Source organism: Candoia aspera, chromosome 5 (assembly GCF_035149785.1).
Source record: "Candoia aspera isolate rCanAsp1 chromosome 5, rCanAsp1.hap2, whole genome shotgun sequence".
NCBI classification, from domain to species: domain Eukaryota; kingdom Metazoa; phylum Chordata; class Lepidosauria; order Squamata; family Boidae; genus Candoia; species Candoia aspera.
In genome coordinates, this window is record NC_086157.1 from 12,691,595 (window position 1) to 12,713,292 (window position 21,698).

Genomic DNA, 21,698 nt, shown 5'->3' on the forward strand with positions numbered 1-21,698 from the left:
ATTTGGAAAACACAAGAATGGCCATCAGACTGGAAAAAATCAACTTACATCCCCATACCAAAAAAGGGAAACACTAAAGAATGTTCAAACTATCGAACAGTGGCACTCATTTCACATGCCAGTAAGGCAATGCTCAAGATCCTGCAAGGTAGACTTCAGCAATTCATGGAGCGAGAATTACCAGATGTACACGCTGGGTTTAGAAAAGGCAGAGGAACTAGGGACCAAATTGCCAATATCCGCTGGATAATGGAGAAAGCCAGGGAGTTTCAGAAAAACATCAATTTCTGTTTTATTGACTATTCTAAAGCCTTTGACTGTGTGGACCATCACAAATTGTGGCAAGTTCTTAGTGGTATGGGGATACCAAGTCATCTTGTCTGCCTCTTGAGGAATCTGTATAATGACCAAGTGGCAACGGTAAGAACAGACCACGGAACAACGGACTGGTTTAAGGTTGGGAAAGGTGTACGGCAGGGTTGTATACTCTCACCCTATCTATTCAGCTTCTACGCAGAACACATCATGTGATGTGGTGGGCTGGATGAATCCAAGGCTGGGGTTAAGATCGCTGGAAAAAACATTAACAATCTCAGATATGCAGATGATATCACTTTGATGGCTGAAAGCGAAGAGGAACTGAGGAGCCTTATGATGAAGGTGAAAGAAGAAAGTGCAAAAGCTGGCTTGCAGCTAAACCTCAAAAAAACCAAGATGATGGCAACCAGCTTGGTTGATAACTGGCAAATAGAGGGAGAAAACGTAGAGGCAGTGACAGACTTTGTATTTCTAGGTGCAAAGATTACTGCAGATGCTGACTGCAGTCAGGAAATCAGAAGACGCTTAATCCTTGGGAGAAGAGCAATGACAAATCTCAATAAAATAGTTAAGAGCAGAGACATCACACTGACAACAAAGGCCCGTATAGTTAAAGCAATGGTGTTCCCCGTAGTAACATATGGCTGTGAGAGCTGGACCATAAGGAAGGCTGAGAGAAGGAAGATTGATGCTTTTGAACTGTGGTGTTGGAGGAAAATTCTGAGAGTGCCTTGGACTGCAAGAAGATCAAACCAGTCCATCCTCCAGGAAATAAAGCCAGACTGCTCACTTGAGGGAATGATATTAAAGCCAAACTGAAATACTTTGGCCACATAATGAGAAGGCAGGACACCCTGGAGAAGATGCTGATGCTAGGGAGAGTGGAAGGCAAAAGGAAGAGGGGCCGACCAAGGGCAAGATGGATGGATGATATTCTAGAGGTGATGGATTTGTCCCTGGGGGAGCTGGGGGTGTTGACGACCGACAGGAAGCTCTGGTGTGGGCTGGTCCATGAAGTCACGAAGAGTTGGAAGCGACTGAACGAATAAACAAACAAAAAAATAATAATAATATTTAGCTTTTCTTTGTTCACTTTATAACCACTATTTGGGTTTGTGTACATATGTTACAGTTTTTTGTATTTCACTATTATGCTATAGTCTGCCAAGAAAACGTTGCGAAAGCGGCATCCGTCCAAAGGCTCAGACATGACTCGATGCCTGCACAGGGGACCTTTCACCCTTTTCATTAAAAATTAACCTGGCCCTTGGAAATGTCCCAGCAGTAGATTGTTACCTCTTTCACTGACGTCAGTTCTTTTGAAACTGCAGGCTTTCTTTGGGTCCGTATGAAAAACCTAGATGCAGAAGATAAACAAGTTGTTAAGCAGGTAGCTTTGATGGTGGAAAGAATGTGTATGTCTTTATTCTTTTGTACGTAAGACATAGCTTGTTTATTATATATAAGCAAACATATGAATGACAAACAAAGGAACTATTGATATTAATGTTATGGATTAATAATAATGATACCATTTGTGCCCCAATACTTCAGTCTCTGTTATTTTGGCTATAGTCAATGCTGTCTTTTTTCTAATGGATTTTTGCAGTTGAAAGATCCAAATATGCTTTGGGTTCTTCAGCAATATGGAACCTCAGACCAGCTAGGAATCCATTCCCTGCTTGAGAAGATAAGCAACGTCTTGACCCGTGTGAAGATGCTATTGAAGAAACTGTGTTCTGATTCGTCTGAAGAATCCAGAGACCTGGGTCTTATCCCTGAGCTGTATGACATAATGTGCCAACGATGCAAAAAGGCAAACTACAAACAACGCAAAAAGAGGAATTAATCTGTTAGGCAGTGGGAAGCAAATCTTTCTAATATTTTAGTAGTAAGGAAACTACTAAGCTAGCTTCATATAGAAACCATTAAACACCTTCAGTCTGTCTATAGTGTATCTTTTCATGTCTCTGTATAACAGCCTTAGATTATACATCACATTTGAACTAAGAGTTGACTGACTGTCGAAAGTCTCTTCAACTGCTCTGTGAATGGAAGAAAGCTAGAACTGGATGAGGCCATTTAGGCCTGGTTTAATGTAGGGATTCAGACTAAAGCATCTGTGTCAGGTGGATGTCTAACCTTGATTTGAAGTCATCCATTGAAGCAGAGCTTACCACCTTTCTGGTTCTACTAATGAACTTCCAAAGTGGCTCCACTGATGAATTTTCTAACATTTTAGGCCTGGAACCTAAATCCATTATCCCATGTCCTGCACTCTGGAATGTTAGTGGAACACTGATTGCTGGAGATGGAAAATCCCTGATATCCCATAAGCCCTTGCACCAGCATGATTGAGGCATCATGACATTACCAGCCTCACTCCCATTGCTTGTTGCAGTGAGTGTGGAAAGGAAAGGGAGAGGGGAAAAATGGAGAAAAGCAAAAAAGCTGCACCCAGATTTACAACCACCACTTAGTCTCACCTTTAGCCAGTTCCCCCTTCCTACCCTGCTTGTATCCATGATTCCTGCTAGCGCTACCACTTCACCCCAACACTCAGGCTGTTGGGCCAGCACCTCAGAAGTTGGGAAAACTTCTGTATGGGACAATGCATACATCTTGCAAGGAAAACAAAACCTTCAAGAAGTGGAAAAAAGAAATCTATCCCAAATTGGGTCATAAGGCAGCCCAACAGGCATAGAAAGGGGAGGTACAGAAACACACCAGTAATTCAGAGCACCAGGATACCCTGCCATCCAGGATAGATAGTCATGACTGGCAGCCCCAGGAAAAAGGGAACCCGCCCCCCCCCCCCCGCACACCTCCTTCCCATCCTCCAGGCCAAGTGCTCCAAAGGGATGCTGCCCAGCAGAATTGATGGCAACCACCTTCCCGAGCCATGGTCTCACCTACCAGCCCATCCAAAAAACTCCAGGTGTAGCCTTTTCAGCAGCCCTTCAAGATGCTCCAAGGCTACCTCTGGTAGTAGAGAAGCCCAGCAGGAACCCGAAAGAGTCCTGCAAATGGACTCCAGACTTACCTTGTGGGACCATTATTGCTCTAGCAACTGCCCCGGATGGATTAACAGCAAGTCAAGGGAAATTTAGGAGGGTGCCTGTGCAAGGACAAGGTTGGGGATATTCTTCAAGTCAAGCCTTCAGCATGGCCCCCCACTGTGACTGGGACTTCTATAGCGAATGTCACAGAACTTGCAGAACTTTGAAATCAATGGTCCTTCTTGCTCTCCCCTGGTGTAATGGAATGACCTTGGGAGACATGGAAGAGCTGCAGAGAGGGCAATGGTTGGATAAGCTGCATCTTAGCCTGCAGAAGGAGTGGGGGCATGGCAAACGTCTCAGAAGGGGCCCTCCCTAGTTTCTTGGGCTGTAAAGGAGACGGGGGAGAAATGCATTTTCAGACGTGCAAGATTCTGTTAATGTAACTTTATAATAAAGTTAGAGCTAGTACTTCTGGGTGTGCTTCTTGGCTGGACTACCTTGCAAGGCTGACACCTGATGGGGCTACTTCCAGCAGTCTCTCACTTGCCTGGACATCCCACTGTGGTCTAGTGCTTCTAGCAAGGGGAAAGCATGCACACTCATGGAGGCTGGTAGGCATCCATTGAAAGATAGTTTTCTGGATGGAGCACCAAACTATGCTCCCATTCCATGTGAAGTGTGTACGTTGTATCCCACATGGCCCCAAGTGGCTTTGAAAGATAGGTAAGAAGCCATCTCTGAAATATATGCACAACTGCAAAAAAAAAAAGATGGAGGATAATTTTATTCCATGTCTTTAAGCCACAACGAGGCCATCAGGAGTAGCACACATTAGACACCTAAAGCAGTTGTCAGCTACTGCAGGAACTTCAAGGTCAGCTGGCATGTCTGGTGAAGTGCATTACATTGTCTTGGCAGGAGCAAAACGAAGGCAGACAACTATCCCACATCCTCCTAGAGACATAGGTCTAGAGGACAAGCTCTGTTGTCATGGCAATGCCTTCAGAGGAATGATGAGGAACTGCTCTGAAGTCAGCTGGAGAATGCCTGCAGAAGCTGAACTGCCAGGTTATGCGGGGGGCGGGGGGGCTGAGTCAGGAGCTGAGCAAAGCTGCTGTTATGGAAACAGATAACCCATCAGAGGGCTTTTCTCAGTTGTAGCCCCGTATTCTGTGTCTTCCTCCCCCTCTCACCCCTGCAGAATCTGTGAATGCATGCACTAACCATTTCCTGTCCATGTACCTGGCAGGTATGGCAGAGACCTTTCTCATTTCGTTTCATTGGTTCTTTGATCAGCCTGATTATTTACTCCCTTTTCAAGGGGTTTGGGTTTGCCCTTTGAAAGGTGAGGAGTCTGATGAGATAGACAGTGTCTACCAGGTCAATGGACTTCTGAGTGGATGTCTGAGAGGGTAGTCTCAGATGACTGGGGCTTGCGTTCCTCTACTGATGTTCTTCTGTGGCCTGTTGTGTATTTGGGGCTCAGGGCCTTTGGGAACCGGTTTCGGGGTGCTGGTAATCTCTGGGATCTGTGCGTGAGGGGTGGCTGGAGCTGTCAGGGCATGGTTTTGCCAGGCAAGGTTGGCAGCCACTGGCACGCTTACTGAAAATATACCTGGTCTTTCCTGACCTGAATTGATTAGAATAGCTATGTAACTTTTCTGGAGAAGACCATGGTCATTTATCTTCAAATAATTTCTACCCAAAATCATGTTAAAATATTTAAATGGGGCTGCCCATAAATGGAGCCACCAAACTACTGTCAGGGGCAGTTTACATATGACTTTGTTGTAGCTTGATCTGTACTGACTATTATTCCAGGCTCAATTTTAAGAAGCAGATTCTCTCTTTCAGAATGTTTAATTACTTGAGATCTGCTCCAGCTACCTCAAGTTTACGTAATTGTAACAGGTATTGATGAAGAACTGGGGCATTTCTATTTACTATGTAGAAAGAGGAGAGAAAGAAAGATAGAATAATATGCAAATTGTTGGTTTTTGTTCATCATCACATCACAATGGGATTTTAAAATTTTTCCTGCTTGTTTTCATGTGGTTTGGGCTGTTGCTTTGTGTTTTACCATTTCTGTTATTTCCCACTGTGCTATTTTCTGATTACTGGTGTCAAAAAAGTGAAGATGGCAGCCGTGACTGCACAATCAAAGTCCCACCCCCTTTTTGTGTGCATTGCATGTGACACATGTAAAAAGGGGCTGGGGCTTTAATCACTTGGTTGCAGCCACCATCTTGACTTTTGACACGTCCCTGTGGACATCCCTGTATCTGGTTTTTAAATTATGGTGCCTCTTGATTTCTCTGTTAGCCACTTTCATTTCTTCTGAAGAGAAATCATTGACTAATGGCCACCTAAATGTAATGGTATTGGGAAAAATCTTGGGAGACCAGGCTGGATAGTGGGCATGGCAAGGGGCTCAGAAGGGACCCTCCCTAATTTCTCAGACTGTAAAGGAGATGGGGGGAGAATAGTACTTTCAGACTTCCAAGATTCTGTTAATGTAGCTTTACAATAAAGTATAATTAGCTTCTGGTTGTGTTTCCTGTCTGGTCTACCTGGTAAGGTTGACATTAGGTCAGGGAAATTATTTTCTTCACTGTTTGGTCAGACTTATCAATCTGAGTTCAAATTCTCATTGCTTCATTGATTGATTGTATTTGTATACCATGGATTCAGAAAACAGTTTCTGGTGGTCTGCATCAACCAAGCATAAAACAGAGTTAAATCTAAACTAAAGATAAAAACAGAAATATGCCACCATACATTGTGTGTAATGGTGACCATTCATTACCCTAAGGTCAGCTGTCTATAAAGCTTCTGGAAGGCCTGTTGGAAGTCCTGGCAAATCCAGCATGCCTCATTAGCATGTGAATTAGCATGTAAATTGAGTTGTCCCACAATGCAACTCTGAGGAAGCTGTTGCCACTCCCACTTCCTCTCATTCTCTTTCCCCTTCTTCCACCCAGGGAGAAGCAAGCATGCTGCTCTGCTCTCCATTCATCAGGGCCATGTGCTCGGTCCTTGATGAAGGATTCTGCCCTTTTTGTTCCACACAGCTCTTGGCAGCTGTAGGGCTGAGAATTTAGAGCCAACTAAATATTTAGAAAGAAAAGAACAAAGGAACTTCATCTTTTCCACCAAGATGGATGTAACAGAACAAAGAATAAAGTCAGTAAGATTCTTTTTTACTTCTTAACCTAATATGTCTAAGCGTGTGATTCTTTATGCTTGGGAGGGCTGAATGTGTAAGATCAATGACCTGTATTTCTCTGGCATGCTCATTAAAGCTATCTAAGATAATTTTCTTTTTCTGTGCCAGCTTCTCCGCTGTGTTATAAGCTCTAGCAGGCCACTAAATTGGCTTCAAGGCCAACCATGAGTGTGTCAGCCTCATTTCCAGAGGGAGGCTCTTGCAAAATATGGGGGCTTCAACTACAAAGCCATTGCCTGTGAGCTCCCGTCCCCTTCACTGCACCTATGGAAAAGCCCCACGTAGCTGGCAAATCCAAGAAGCGAGAACCACAGGATTTCAGAAAGGAATATTTAATGTTAGTCAGGGCTAAAAACATAACCTTGAAAATGGCAAGAATACATTCCCAGAAAGACTTATACCATGCCAATTAAGGTGGAGTTTTTTTTGGAACCATTTCTTCCCCACAGGCCCCATGCCTGGGCTGGTCGGCTTCTTCTCACCTCAGCTGAACTCTTCCACTGACTTCTCAACTTGTCCCCCAACCTACCTGGAGGGATCTCAAAAGAGGTTGGTGGCACTCATGCATTGGACAGGTTGGGCAGCCCACTTCTATACGGAGAAGGCGTATAGACCTCCACAGGTTAAAATCAGCTGCAGCTGGAAACATACTGGTACCCAGTGCACTGACTGTAAGACAGATGTTGCAGGATTGCAGTGGCACTGCATTTTGTACCAGTTTGACTATTTGAGGGTAATGTTTCATTTACGGCTTTAAGGTTTTTAGTATTTTTAAAATTTTCAATGTTTACTCACTTGTTTGATTTGTACTGCTTTGATCAGCAAGATGACAGAAAAATAATATTAATAATGTAAGTTTTGCATATTTCAGTTAGAAGACTAAATAAAAGGAACACTAACACCAGGCAAATTTTGCTTTTTGATGGATCCTAAAAAAAGTTGAGCAAGATGGCGCCCGCATAATACTTGGGATGCTTAATAGTGAATACAACCATTGCCGTGAACTCCATTTCTGCAAACAGAGAATACACAAATCAAAGTAAGGTGGGGAAGGTATGATCTTCACATAGTCAGTGTGAAGAACTGCAAGCAGACCCTTAGTGTCTAAACCACTGACAACACCAACACCAACACCAACACCAACCGGGTGTGTAGCACTGATAGTATTCAGCCACAGGAAGTATTCAACCGAATATGATTTATTTCTCTGAGCAAATCCTCAGAGGGAAATCTGCCGAACACCTGGGACATCTGAGGCTATAGGGGAGGAATTGGTGTGTGCAGCTAGCTCTCTTTTGCCTACATGTGGACAGGTGATATACCTGCATACAGTAAATGACTAGTGTAGATGGAAGTATTCACTATCCGCCATCTGAATCCAATTCCAAATAAACAGAATTTCATATGGAATTGGGAACTAAGTATACTGTTCCCCACTCCCCCAGGAAGTATACTGAGAAATCGTGTTACAAACATGCCATAAGCCTTCTTAAAAGTGGCTTACGGTGTGTATTTTGTAACACTGCTTGAATTGCTTCCTTATTACTCACTTACTCTAGAATTCAATTAAATCAGGATTAGCTCCACTGACTATCATACCATCTTAAGACCTCAGGATGGTATTTTGTGAGATGAGTGCTTAACATTCTCACTTCCCATACAGTCAACATGGCAGTTTTGCAAAATTACTCTCAATATTAAGAGAACTATTTAACTTATTAAACTACTACCCTTTAATTGCAGTTGGTTCAAAATTCCTCCTTCTAATGCAGTATTCTAACACTCTAACAAAAAGATAAAAACCTCAAGCAGATCTCTTGTTCACTGAGATGATTTTATTTCTGATATTTGTAAGCCATTGCTTTAAGGCTGAGGTCAAGTATCAGACATTTTCTAAGTAAAAACAAAAAAATAAACGAATGCTTAATATATTACAAAAATATCCCCCACGTTTTTCATTAGAAGTAGACTATGAATAATTTCTGTAAGGACCAGAGAAAAGAGAACAATTCACAAGGCACGTAATAAACTATATAACAGATAATTTATTTTACAGCTTTCGTTAGCAGATTTCCTTAACTTTCTATACTACAGTGTGACTTTCTGGGGGTATTTCATTACAGTGGGCTACGTATCCCATGACCAAAGGCATTCTGTGATGCTTTAAAGTGAGAAGTAGAGCCACTTTTCCAAATCTCCAGAACTGGATAAAGTTGCAAGATCTTCGGTCTGGGTCCTTCTTTAATTACAGTGAAAGTGGTATTTTAAGTTAAAAGGTCCATTTTTGCAAACATGGATGTGCAATATGTGGATGCTCTAATTCAGCCAACTCCAGTCAAGACTCTGTAAAAGAAACAGGGCAATAAACTGAAGTGCTTTCTGTATTGTTATGACGTAATAAATATTAAATGGGCAAAAATTCAAACTAGTAATTGAGGAGCTCTCTCCGTTTTTTCTTTACTGTGATAACTGCATGGCAGTTCTCTTGCACAGAAGTCATCTAAAATATCTGCGTCCCAAACAAAGTGAATTGTGGCTTTCCCGCAAGTTAGTCTTCAAGCTCCAAATATTTTTGCAAGCTCCAAATTGCAAGGTCCAAATGTTTTCTCTCAAGTAAATGCTTTTGAGAGATTGCACTAAATATTACTGGGTTTGCTGTTTGGAAAACCCAAGTATTTTCTTTGGTAGTAGGAATATTGCAATTTGGTGGAAGAATCTGGGATTCCTATTGGCTAGCACAGTAGTCAATCAGGGCAAGAGGAGAAAAACCTTCACAGCCCTGAACAAGACTATTTGCATAATTAAAGCAACCAAGTATACTAGAATTAGCAAGTCACTCCACAGTGGCCTTCATCTGGCAGGGTAAACGGTAATCTAGATTAATGGACAGGGGAAATGGCGATCTGTAACAGATTAACAGGAAATGCATGGAGGACATTTAAGCCCCCGCTCCCCCATTTGAGATTTTGAATTCTGATGCTGAAATTTTGAATCAAGTGTGCGGGAATTGTTGGAAAAAATGGCCAAATCCCAAAAACAAAACAAGAGGCAGAGATTGGGAGCTGTTGGCTTTAATAGTAAAAGGACCAGGGATTGGAAGATTCATTTTTACCACTCCCTTTTACTCACAGGATGGGATTGATCATCCTACTCACTTCATCCCACAGAGCTGATGTATTTCTTGTTGACTTTCCAAAATTCCTTCAGGGCACCTGTCTTGAGCAAACTAGGGGAGAATTCTTTGCATTCCAGTTCATATAAGGTCAAGTGGTGTTTGTGGAAGAAAGCATGAATTATCTTTCTTCTCACCCCACCCTCAGTTAACAGGATGAAACAGAAAAAAACCTGCTGAAAAGTCACCCCAATTTAAATGGTTTTTTCCCACAAAAATGCTTATGCAAAGTATTTGTTTGGAGATGAGCTTCTCTTGCTGAATTAGTGAATTACCCGCTTTCCAAACTGCCTTTTCTTCTTAATAAATGAATTGTTTATTACAAGCAGCAGTGCCAAACGGAGTCTTCAACTCACCATCATGTTGCTATTCTCATCGTGTCTTGCTTCTTGTATAACGGTGCTAAAACTGTCAAGATAGCTTAGATTTTCTTCTAGCAAATGTGCAAAAGACAGTCTGTCAAGAAAAAAACAAAGATGGCTGCTTTCTATTCCAGCTACTCCTAATAATAAAGAAAACCATTTAAATAGGAGTATCAAAATCAGGAGTCACAATTCCAAGTCTCTTTCTTTTTAGAGGATGGATGAAAAGATGTTTTGTGATATGAATTATAAGATCATATGCTTTCATCAAGTATTACAGACAGGTCTGCTTGCCCTTAAATGTGTTAAGTTGCCACAGAACTGAACAACAAATAAGGGGAAGACAAGTAGGGGCAGATTTGCAACGCTCTGTTATTGTAGCCTATCTCAATAAAGTATCATTCTACATGGAGTCAGTTTCCCAGTCTGGTCTACCTAACAGAGTCGTTATTACAAGATGGGCGGTAAAGGAATATGACAACTAAATAAATACATAAACATCAGTCTTGCAAGTCTCCCCATGTCTTCCCTTCCCTCCCTCTTGTATCTCAGGGAGTTGGGGGGGTGTTTATCCCTTTGCAACATTCTCCCCCCTCTCTGGACTTAGCACATTTCTTCCACAGCAGATGTCTCCCTAACGGCCACTGGATTCCTTCTCCAAGGTCATCTCCCTGGCTCCCTGCTGCGCAGAACATCATGCAATATTATTTGATTTTGTCTTTTACCAAAAGATTTGCTCACCTGCAAAAGCTTAGATAATAATAGTTTTTTAAGGTGCTACTAGATTTCTTTTTTGTTTTTGTGAAAATTAAATTCATGGCAATACAAAATGTTCTTTTCTTAGCAGAGGAAAATGTTATTAAGATGGTAATAGAAATGTTTATATTGCAGGAGACTCACACTCTGCAAAAAAGACCTGAGGGATGGGAGAGCAGGCGAAGTATGAAAGGAGCAATTTCAGCCTGCAAGAGGTGTTGCAATTTAATTAGCAGATTTGCTTGCTGATTGCTGAAGAAGAAATGTCAGGTGAAAAAAGCCATAATTTAATACCTATTCTTAGATTAGTGAATTAACACCATTAAAAAACAGAATACACAATTGTTTCCAACATTTATAAAATCAAACTTTGGAACCTTTTTGGAACTAATTATATCCTTGGATTCATAATATTCTGCATGATTGTAAGTGTAAATCTAATTGAAAGAACATTGACATTCGCTTAACCCACCCCAATGGACGAATGTGTCTACAGCAAAGTGGCAGCAACTAATAACTTGGCTGATCTCCAGAGAAGCTAAACAAGATACTGTATAACCTGGTTTGTACTTTGAGGGAAGGTCCCCCAGAAACCCTTGGTTTCAGGGGTGGATTGGGAGGTTAAGAACATATTGCCAGGAGAAGGCAATAGCAATTTTGGGAGAAGAGAAATCTCCGTATTATTACCAAGGAAACGACATAAAGATATCCAGAAATCACCAGGTGTCAAGCTTAACCTTTACTAATGTGGAGACATATTTCTTCTGTACACACAGAACAACTGTACATGGAGTTGTTTTGTCTATTTTCAAGCATTCTTTTCCTTAAATTAAATTTTAATTTTAATTTCATATCATATAGATTTTATTTTTTTCTATTAACTGTTCATTCAGAGCATATGGTTTTTAAATATTGTTAAAAATGAAAGATGTCATATTTGTGTGTTTTAGTTGCCATCATCATTATACTGTTATAGCTCTTTTTTGTTTGTTTCATTGTTTAATGAAGCATTGCATTTCCTGACAGAAGTATAAATCACCAACTCTGAGGTATGATTTCAAATAGGAAGAAAGAGCTACGTTCCCCTCATCTTACGCATTTCTAGAAGCTTCCACAAAAGGAAGGGGTTGAAGCACATTTGCTGGCGCTGTTTGGGAGAGCCAAGCAGGCACAGAAGATGGAACGGTACCGTCGACACTGGAACTGGCAGACCGAGCAGAACTTTGAGTCTACAAGGAACAGGAAACATGGGAGGAGTCAGAGTAGAATTGCACGCTTTTAACACAGTATCTGCATCCTGCAAGGCTATGCTCTTATTCTCAATGACTCTGATCGCATGATATTGTAAATGGGTCATGAGGACAGATGTTTGTTGTGAGAATAGGAAAACTGGGCCAACTGACCCAGCTCTGGAATTGTTTGGCTTTAATTAAACTCTCTCTGGTGGGCAGTAGCATCCAGGAAGTTAAGTAACTTTTCCTCCATCAACAGCATCAATTGTTTTTCCAGTTCCCTCTCCTGGCCACATGAGAATGAAAAAATGTATAAAATACACTTGGCTGTTGTATTGTTAACATTCAGAGGTGAAGTAACTGACTGGGATTAAAGATTGCTGGGTCAGCTATGTCCTATGAACATGGCCAATATGGTGTCCAAGGTGTAGCTATCCCGTAATTACCAACTTAAGCCTTAAACAGTTGTGGGAAATGAGGCAGTCTAGGACAGTACAAGTCCACTCATGATTGATATTTACCATATTCTGTTCTATATGGTGCAGAGGTGACCAAGGGCAGTGTGTCATGAGTACTGATGGCGAGCAGGAGGGGGCCTCTATCCAGGGGGGAAAATGCATGCGTAGTACTGAGGAATTAAGCAGCCATTCAAAGAGACGCAGATCAGACCCGCCTTAACTTTTGGGGTTTATCTGTCTGGGATTTCCCACGCTTCTTCAGTTTGTTAGGATTTTCTGTCTTATGTAGCAGTAATAAACACTAGAGACCTACTCCTCGTCTCAGCGTGATTCCTGACTGTTAGGACACAGTGTCTTTTTAGTACGCTAATCTGCAACAGGGGTGAGGCTGGTAACACTGGAAGGTCATCAGAATCAGCGCAACCCGTTTTTCAGACCTGTTGTTTTGTGCCCAAACATTTTTGTTCTGCCTAATCTAGGGGTACAAAATGGGGTCTTAAGAGTGCTGCATCCTCTCATGTCCTGTGATGTCCAAATCTGTACTCAGCTTTTCTGAATGATGTACAATGAGACTCTGAATTCTACACATGACTGGAGAGAAAGTTGACTGAATACTTCTGACCATTTCTCACTTTGGAAACAGACATACGGTATGAATGCCTCTCCACATGGCAATCAGACACAAGTATAGGCTAGTATTTGAAACAAATTTCATTTACATGTTAGCAATGTCAGCAAACTGGTACAGGTAGTCCTCGACTTACGACCACTTGTTTAATGACAGTCCAAAGTTACGATGGCCTCGGAATGGGTTCCTGTAAAGCACTTCTGAGCATCGCAAAGTGTTGCACCCCTCCCCGCAGTCACACGATTGCATTTTGGGCGCTTGGCAACCAGTTCGCATTTATGAACAGTTGCAGTGTCCCAGGGTCACATGATCACATTTTGCAACTTTTTTGTCGTTTTCCAGCAAAAAACGCCCATTGGGGAAGCTGGATTTGCTTAACAACTGTGGTGATTTGCTTAACAACTGCCATAAAAATGGTTGTAAAATTGGGTGTGGTCACATGGTGACTCAACTTAGGACTGCAATGACCTGTGATGAAAATTCTGGTCCCAACTGTCATAAGTCAAGGACTACCTGTATACAAACACAACACTTATTTATAGTGTAACATTGATAGGCTGTATTAAATATTCATAAACATTGCATTACTGCTTCTCTATCTGGAATCCAATTCCTTACACAAGCAATTTTCAGCAAATGCCAGATTTCCCTCTGCCTTTTCCCTTGCATTTGCATCACTGAATTGTCCGCCTCCTTGATGCTGTTCAGAGCCATTTCGATCTTTGGAAGCAAGTCAATGATCTTCTGTTTACAGCCCAACAATTTGCTATGATTCAGAAAGAAAAGAGATACTTAGAGGATAGGCGTTGATCTTTTCCCTCAAGAGAAGTACTAGATTATCCAGAACAAATAAAGGACAAATTCAACAGTACTTTTAGGGATGTGGCGGCCTCCATAACAGCCAAGGAACAGGTACAGTAATTTCTCTAGCTAACTTCCTTCAATCCCCTTCTTTTGCCACTGTTTTCACACAAATGTTCTGGCTCAGTGCTTAGTGTTTCCTTCACAGAAATTGTAACATTTATTGCTATTCTATTAAAGAGAAATTCAGCATGTGTAAAAAAAAGTATTTTGGAGCTTCACAACTGTAGTGGCACATGTTTTAGTGCTTGTTTGTTTTTTCATTTGCTGAGCACTTTAAAGAAAATATATAAACAAATATAAGAGAAAACATGAAAAGAGAATAAAAAATATAATACAGAAAAATAAACCAGGAATTTAAATATGTCATGTAGGTTATAGCTTTCTAAAATATTAAACAGTAATAAATAAATAAATATCTCACATTAAGAGATTAAAATCACTTAAACTCAAGCTAAAAAAGAGTAACAAAGACGGTCCACACACAATAAATTGAATGAAATCGCACATTGTAATAAATTCAGTCCATATTATTAAAAATATTGTCTGATTTAGGTATCTCGTAAGATTGAAATATAGATTCTATGCATAAATAAATCCAAATTTGGCTCCTGTTTAAGTTGAATCTGCGCCAGACTTATTTTAAGATAGGAAGTTACTCGGGAGATTGAAGCATATTCCCACAGCTTGGTTAGCCATTTTCCATTGAACAGTTCAGCTCTCTTTCCATAAAGAAGCATACAGTATAATATCCTTGCAGCAGTTTTCATATATAGCACTCATTCAGTATACCTTGAGAGGGGAGAGTGAGTGTAATAAGAATATGGTAGGTTAAATGATTTCCCAGAATAGTTGAGCTTTATGGCATTGCCACCAAATGTGAAAAAATGATTCAATCTGCTCATTTCATTTCCAGCAATGTTTCAAAAAACAAATCATTCATTTTGGCAATCAGAACTGGAAAAATACACCAATGACAAAACATTTTATACTAGCTTCTCCGAGAGGACACGTTATGGTTGCCTTGCAGCCCTTGACATCTTCCATTCTCTGGAGCTGATTTTGGCCCCTGCAGTGTCCACAACCCATTCCTAAGGGTACACAGGATGTTTGTTTCTTTCACAACAAACACCAGATCAATTTAAGGAAGCATGTTTTGAGACCATGAACAAGCTTTGATCGACTAGAAATACATTTGAAAGAATTAGTTCCACATGGTTAGTATTTACTTTTTTAAAAATGAGGAACAAGAGCAAAAGGTTGAGTAAATTGATAGAGAACAGGCACCACATATGAAACTCCACGCTGACCTACGACGTTCCTTGGATCATGATCATTCTGTCACCTGGTCACTGAACAGGAATGAAAAAAACAGTGTAGTGGTGGATGAAAGGTGTGCCTGCAGTATTACCTAAGATGTCTAAAGAGCTCCTTGAGGACCCAGTCCTGACTCTGAACTGTCTGGACAATTATCTTCACCATCTCTGTGCTGTCACTGTATGAATGATCTGGAAGAGAGAGGCTCCACATAAAAAGAGGGTATGAATGATCTGAAAGAGAGCTGTCCACCTAAAAAAGCACTGGCAGTCAGATGTTAACTTGAAGGATGACGTTAAAAAAAGCCACATAAACTTTTAATTAGCATTAACGAGAATACTAATCTGAACTTTTTTAACCGTTCAGATACATCAGAAATCCTGGTATATATAGCTATAAAATTCTGCTGTCATCAAACAAGACTTTCAATATTGCATCTTTTAATATTTCCCCAACCCTTAAGAGTGCCCCAAAGACTGCCAGTTTGGTCTACTGGTTAAGGCAACAGGCTAGAAACCAGGAGACTGAGAGTTCTAGTCCCGCCTGAGGCATGAAAGCCGGCTGGGTGACCTTGGGCCAGTCCCTCTCTCTCAGCCCAAGAGCCAATCAGGCGTGGTAGGAGAGTTCTAGTCCCGCCTTAGGCATGAAAGCCGGCTGGGTGACCTTGGGCCAGTCCCTCTCTCTCAGCCCAACCCACTTCACAGGGTTGTTGTTGTGGGGAAAAGAGGAGGAAGGAGCATTAGGTATGTTCCCCTCCTTGAGTTACTTATAAAAATAATAAAGGTGGGATAGAAAATAAATTTTAAAAACCCACCATTTAAAGGAATGGTAAAGTATCTGACTAGACATGAGATAACAACATCACTGTAGGAACAGCCTATATATTCTAAATTTTCACCCTGTTTCTAGTGGGGACAGCTAGAAATGACCATAAAAACTTAGAAAACCAATGAAAAATATGCAAAATGAATAAGATGATTAAGCTGTTCAGTTTTGTTTTTAAGAGATAAAGCAAATATTTGGTGTTCCCAAGCTTGCTTAACACGTCTATTCAGGCACCTGCCTGCCTTTGAAAACTTCCCACTGCGGGCCAATGCCTCTTCCATACCTGTGACAGATTCCTGTCCTAATGCCATACCTGGAGGCCTCAATTTCAGCTGCTTGTAGAGTTCTATAGCTCTCTGTTCCCTGTGGAGAGATGCTGCAGCTGTGAACACAATTTCCTTGTCAGTTCCCCTTTTGTAGTCAAGGGTTAGGAGTTCATAAGGTTTAGAAATGCAAACATGACTAACTGTTAACTTTTGATGGTAGTGAGAGTGGGAGCTTGAAGGTGTTTACGTTCAACAAAACTGTGGGATTTTTAAGTAGATCTGGTAGAAAAGGCAGCAAATAAAGGCCGTAGCAAGCAAGATAATTATAGTTCTGCTCGGGAACAACTGTACAACAGGAGAGGCAGCAAAACCATACAACTGATCCTGTTAAGGCTAAATGATGTTTTGTTGTAAATGTGTAGTGCACCCAAGACAGCCAAACTTTCAGCTTTTTACTCAGTTCAGTTTAGAGGGCCACTTATAGAGCCATGGTGGATTTAATGTTACAACTCAAAAAATAAGGAATATATGGACATAAAGCTCCAGAATCATGTTATAACCATAAGTACTGTATCCTTTTTTTCCAATATAGGAATTGATTAAGAAGGGAGAGGTGACTTCAGCCTTTCAGCCCATATCCTTGACACTGATGGCCATTTTCTCATCTCTTTCACATCACTCAGCATCGCCCAGCCCTCCTCCTCCCACTCTTCCTGCTACTGGATCTCAGCCCCATGAGTCAAACAGAGAACACTGGCAACATGATACTGCATCCGCATCAGAGGCAGGGGGTTGCGGGGGCCAGGGCCGCAAGTAGGGGGGCAACAGGGGCATGTGCCCCGGGCGCCACGCTGGTGGGGTGCCAAAATGGGTGCGGAATCCATGTTTTCCCTGGGTGACACAGACCCTAGTTGCGGCCCTGGCGGGGGCGGCATCTATAAATAATCCTGATCAGAGAAGACTCTGAATGGCCAGATTAAGACATAAAAACTTGAGGTCTCTAGCTGCCTGTTGGTAGGTAGATTTATTTATAACATTTTGGGGCACATCCAAGGTTTATTAGTTACGGCTCTATTAATGATAGAGGTTAGTCGAGGTTAATTAATAATAATAAACCGTACTACTGTTAAGTCAGTTGCATAATGAGAAAAGTTTATTTTCTTACAGATTTTCCATTATATCGCCTTGACGTCGTACATGGAGGCTTCTCTGCAGTTCTACAATTTCAGTGTGCAGTGCCATGATCTGCTCATCTAGGGAGCCAATATCTGCAACCTGCAAAGGAGAAATAATAATCTCTATACAACAGACCGAAAATAACTTTGGACTGGATTACTCGTCCCCCCAGGGTGAATAAAAGGGTTTGCACTGTACATGCAATAAAATTATAAATTTTATATGTTAAATTATTCTCCACTTGTGTGCTGATGACTTACTACCTGAATACCAAGAGGCAGATCAATGAAGGAAAAGATGGGGTGCACATTATGTGGAGAAGAAGTGTCCATCAAACTGGTTAGCTGTGAAATCATGAGAGGCTGGTACACTCTTTTGCAGGGGTGTCCATAGGGGGGTGTCAAAAAAGTCAAGACTCGTTGCCCCAGAGGGAGAACCAAGCTTAATGTTACAAAGAAGGGGGTTCAGGCTACAGATGAGAAGGAACTTCCTGACTGTACAAACTGTGAGCCAGTGGAACAGGCTGCCACATGAGTTCTCCTTCACTAGAGAGTTTCTAATTGCGGCTGGATGGTTATTTGTCAGAGATGCTCTAGTGGCTTCCACGCCAAGCAGCAGGTGGGGCTAGATGGCCTATATTTTGAATAATAAACAGTAAAAATGTGGAAGATTAGAATGTTCTCCATTTAAGAGACCTTGGAAAACCAGAAGGGCTTCATCAGGGACTCAGGGTTACCTCTGGGTGATGGGCAGCATGCTACCAAATACCAGTTTTTTCAGGGGTACAATGATGGGAGAGTTACGTGTCCATCTTGAATGGCAATAGCTGAGCACCTGCTAAATGACAGCTTTGGTTTTTAATGATAGTCTCAAATTAGTGATAATGAAATGCAGAACAAGAAGGAAGTGCTTAATTTTTATTAGCTTCCTATTCTTTCTCTGTATCTGAGGTGCTATCTTGGATTTAAAAACACAAGTTCTGATAACAACACCACCACCACCACAATAAATCTGGGTTTAAAGCAATGCACTCTGCTTTTGATAATGGGAAGATTTTGATCACTTCCCTATCTTTCAGTTTAAATTTAATTTAATTTAACTATTTAATTTTGATTAGTTTCCTCTCTTTTCTCTATATATGGATGAGGTGCCATCTCAGAATTAAAAACACAAGTTTTGATGATGACGACGACGATGACGACAATAAAAGTAATAGGTTTAAAGCAATCCATTCTAGTTTTGATAATGGGGCAGTTCCATACCTCTTCACATTGCAAGGCCTTTTCTTCCATGTCTTTCCAAGCTTTTAACATTTTCTCTGAGGCTTAAAGAAATATACTGGAGTTAATTTAGAGAAGCAATATTCTCTGAAAATGAGCAACGCTTATTTTCAAACAGACACTACCTCAAAACAGAAACAGTAATACTGATGATGCATTTCGGAAATGGGTAATAAATGCTCCACATCCAACATTTTATCTTCACTGTGCACCAAAATTATGCAGTTTTTCAGCCTGGCTTCCTTCATCCCCTTGAACATCCCTGCTATTTTAACACGTTTTGTACATTTCAGACAAGAAAGAGGTAGAAAACAAGGTTTGGGATTTCTGGATTTTAGGGCATTTATAGGCTTTGGACTGTTAAGAAGATGAACTGACTGATAAACAGATTCAGTTAGAAAGATTCTGTTCGATCCCGATCATATGCATTACAACCACCCACGGGAGGCTGTGTGTGAGAGGGGAGTGACCTTGGGCAGGTAGCGTTCCCATTGGTTAATAAAAATGTGTGCATTTTGGACAGCCTGGGGCTATCACTGCCCCAAATACTTACAGATTCCATATGTCATTTGATCACTGTATCTTTCCAAGTCAAGGTGGATACTCTGCTGAAAGAATTTCAGTTTTGCTTTCAACTGCTGTGATGCTGATATCATATTGTTTTTCATTTTGGTTAAATTGGTATTGTACCTTAGAAGACTTAACCTAGAAATTGGGACAAAGTTAACATTAATTTCTGTCATATCTACATATACACTGTTGATAACAGACTTGGTCATTTGTTCCATTGGATGTTTGTTGCTCAATCATTACAACCACCACAGTTTAAGTATAATTTGAAGTAGTTAATGTCCATTTTACTAAACGGATTCATTTTCTTCTTCACTGTATATATTCATAAGAGAATACTTACAATTTAGTAATAATAAACATGCCTATATGTTAGTTTTGTTGTAACTGCATCTAGATCTAGATTTTCCCTTGGCTTAATGCATCACCCTGCTTGTAAGAGAACATCTCTTTGAATATTCAACAACGTTTACAATTTCAATCCTTCATTTCCCCAGGGCAAAACTGGAATATCCATACTTACCATAAAAGTTTCTTCCAATTTGCTATGTGGAGATAGCAAAAGGGAAGTGGGTTAACTCCAACTGACTTGGAAGAAAGGCAATAATATGGCTTCACTTTTGTACTGTATCTTTTCCCAGGGAATTCTCTTGCCACCTTGAGGTCTGAGAGAACATCCTGGAGAACTGAACTGATTATCCAAAGGTTTCTTTATAAGTGTTCATTTTTTTCCTTGTACAGTATACCATGTTGCTAATTCATCCAGTGTACTATTGATAGATGATGACATATACCACATTAGAAAATGAGCGACTGCATGTCCCTCTGGTGCTCTAGGTGATATTAGGAGGTCCTATAATAATGTTTCCAATGTAGGTATGGGAATAGAATTATCTGGGTCTGCCATTCTACTGGGTGAGGACAAATAAATGGAAAAACCCACAACCCTTTGGTTGTCTCTGTTTATAGAGTTGCATAAGGGCTACATGCTGCCATCTGGATAATTATTTTGGTCTTCAGTTGACTGATGTAGATTATGGACCCTTGTCTTGTGCATCAGTTCAGTTCTGCTGAACATCTCTGCTGACAGGCAGTCACATAGAGGAAAGGTGAGAAAATAAGATGCTTTCATGCTATCTTCTTTCTAGCATCTTTCATTCCTGTCGAGTCCTTGGTGCTCTCTGAGCCTTGTTGTTTGATTGCAGATGTCCCATTACCCGACTAGGTAACATCATCATGATGTTACCTAGTTGGGTAATGAGACATATGCAATCAAACAACAAGGCTCAGAGAGCACCAAGGACTCCACAGTTCAACCATGAGCTACATATATTCTCTTCTATTGGTATTTTTCATTTTCCTTCGCTACACCTGTTCCTGTTCTGTTTCCTGAATCATCCTAAAAGGTGTGCCCAGAAGTACTAATCTCCTGATCATCTACTGAAATGTTAGCTATTCCACTGGTGTCATGTGCAAATCTGGGAAGCATGTGCTCCACCTCTTCATTCAAGCACTAAATAAAAATAGTGAAGAATAGAAGGTCAGGATTATACACTTTGGCACCCCAATTGATATCTCACTCCAGTTTGATGAGGAAATAATAAGAAGCACTCTTTGCATCATGCCATGCAACTAGCTTGCTAATCAGAATGTCAAAGGTGCTTTCTCAAATGCTTTGCTGAAATCAAAACATGTTATTTCACCTGTTATCAGCAGGGTCAAGATGGCAAGTCACAGGCACAACCAAAGCTCTACCTGCTTGACATTCTGGATAGCCCAATGGATGCCTACTGGGGATCAGAGGAAGGACCAGAAGGGCCGCTGAGCCGATCCTGCAACCCTCTTATATGCATGTCCTTTTCACCGTTGACCTTTCTTAGGGGGACCTGGGACTTACATCGCAGCTCTCTGACCCTGGAACAGCCGGCTGTAGTCTTCCTTCAGGCCAATGACGTAGTGCACAGCTTCAGCCCAGATCTTTCGAAGCTGGAAAATGGGCAGCTGAATTTTGCTGTCTTTTACTGAGTGAGAGAGGAAAGGGGAAAACGGCCATCCTTATTACATATATTAAGAAGTTATAAAAAGTGATTCCCTCTGTGTTGGTCAGGCTATCATTGCTTAATGCATCTTTTTTTTCAAAATAAGAGCAATGCCTAACGCTTTTAAATTAAATTATGAATTATAAAATTTAGGAAAGTTAACACAAATCCATTCACATCAAATAAAATAAAGCAGGAAAATATTTGTAT

At 41.0% G+C, this 21,698-nt stretch overlaps 2 protein-coding genes across 3 annotated transcripts in view; one reads left to right on the forward strand and one right to left on the reverse strand.

The window, feature by feature from the left end:
* Positions 1 to 2,283, forward strand: part of ERICH6B (glutamate rich 6B) — a 29,175-nt gene extending 26,892 nt beyond the window's left edge. Inside the window, exon 13 of the mRNA XM_063304368.1 lies at positions 1,928 to 2,283. Coding sequence (XP_063160438.1) covers positions 1,928 to 2,167 — 240 coding nt within the window. The 3' untranslated portion in view covers positions 2,168 to 2,283. The remainder of the gene's footprint in view (positions 1 to 1,927) is intronic.
* Positions 2,284 to 8,473: 6,190 nt separating this feature from the next.
* CHUK (component of inhibitor of nuclear factor kappa B kinase complex) overlaps positions 8,474 to 21,698 on the reverse strand; it is a 33,449-nt gene continuing 20,224 nt past the window's right edge. Inside the window, exons 12-21 of one of the 2 annotated variants that reach the window (XM_063304617.1) lie at positions 21,347 to 21,470; positions 19,433 to 19,584; positions 18,862 to 18,923; positions 17,589 to 17,698; positions 16,471 to 16,520; positions 15,427 to 15,523; positions 13,773 to 13,920; positions 11,932 to 12,065; positions 10,075 to 10,174; positions 8,474 to 8,889 (exon numbers count right to left, since the gene is read on the reverse strand). In XM_063304617.1, coding sequence (XP_063160687.1) covers positions 8,863 to 8,889; positions 10,075 to 10,174; positions 11,932 to 12,065; positions 13,773 to 13,920; positions 15,427 to 15,523; positions 16,471 to 16,520; positions 17,589 to 17,698; positions 18,862 to 18,923; positions 19,433 to 19,584; positions 21,347 to 21,470 — 1,004 coding nt within the window. In that variant the 3' untranslated portion in view covers positions 8,474 to 8,862. Of the gene's footprint in view, positions 8,890 to 10,074; positions 10,175 to 11,931; positions 12,066 to 13,772; positions 13,921 to 15,426; positions 15,524 to 16,470; positions 16,521 to 17,588; positions 17,699 to 18,861; positions 18,924 to 19,432; positions 19,585 to 21,346; positions 21,471 to 21,698 lie in introns of those variants that run through there. The other variant, XR_010068045.1, reaches the window with a different exon arrangement.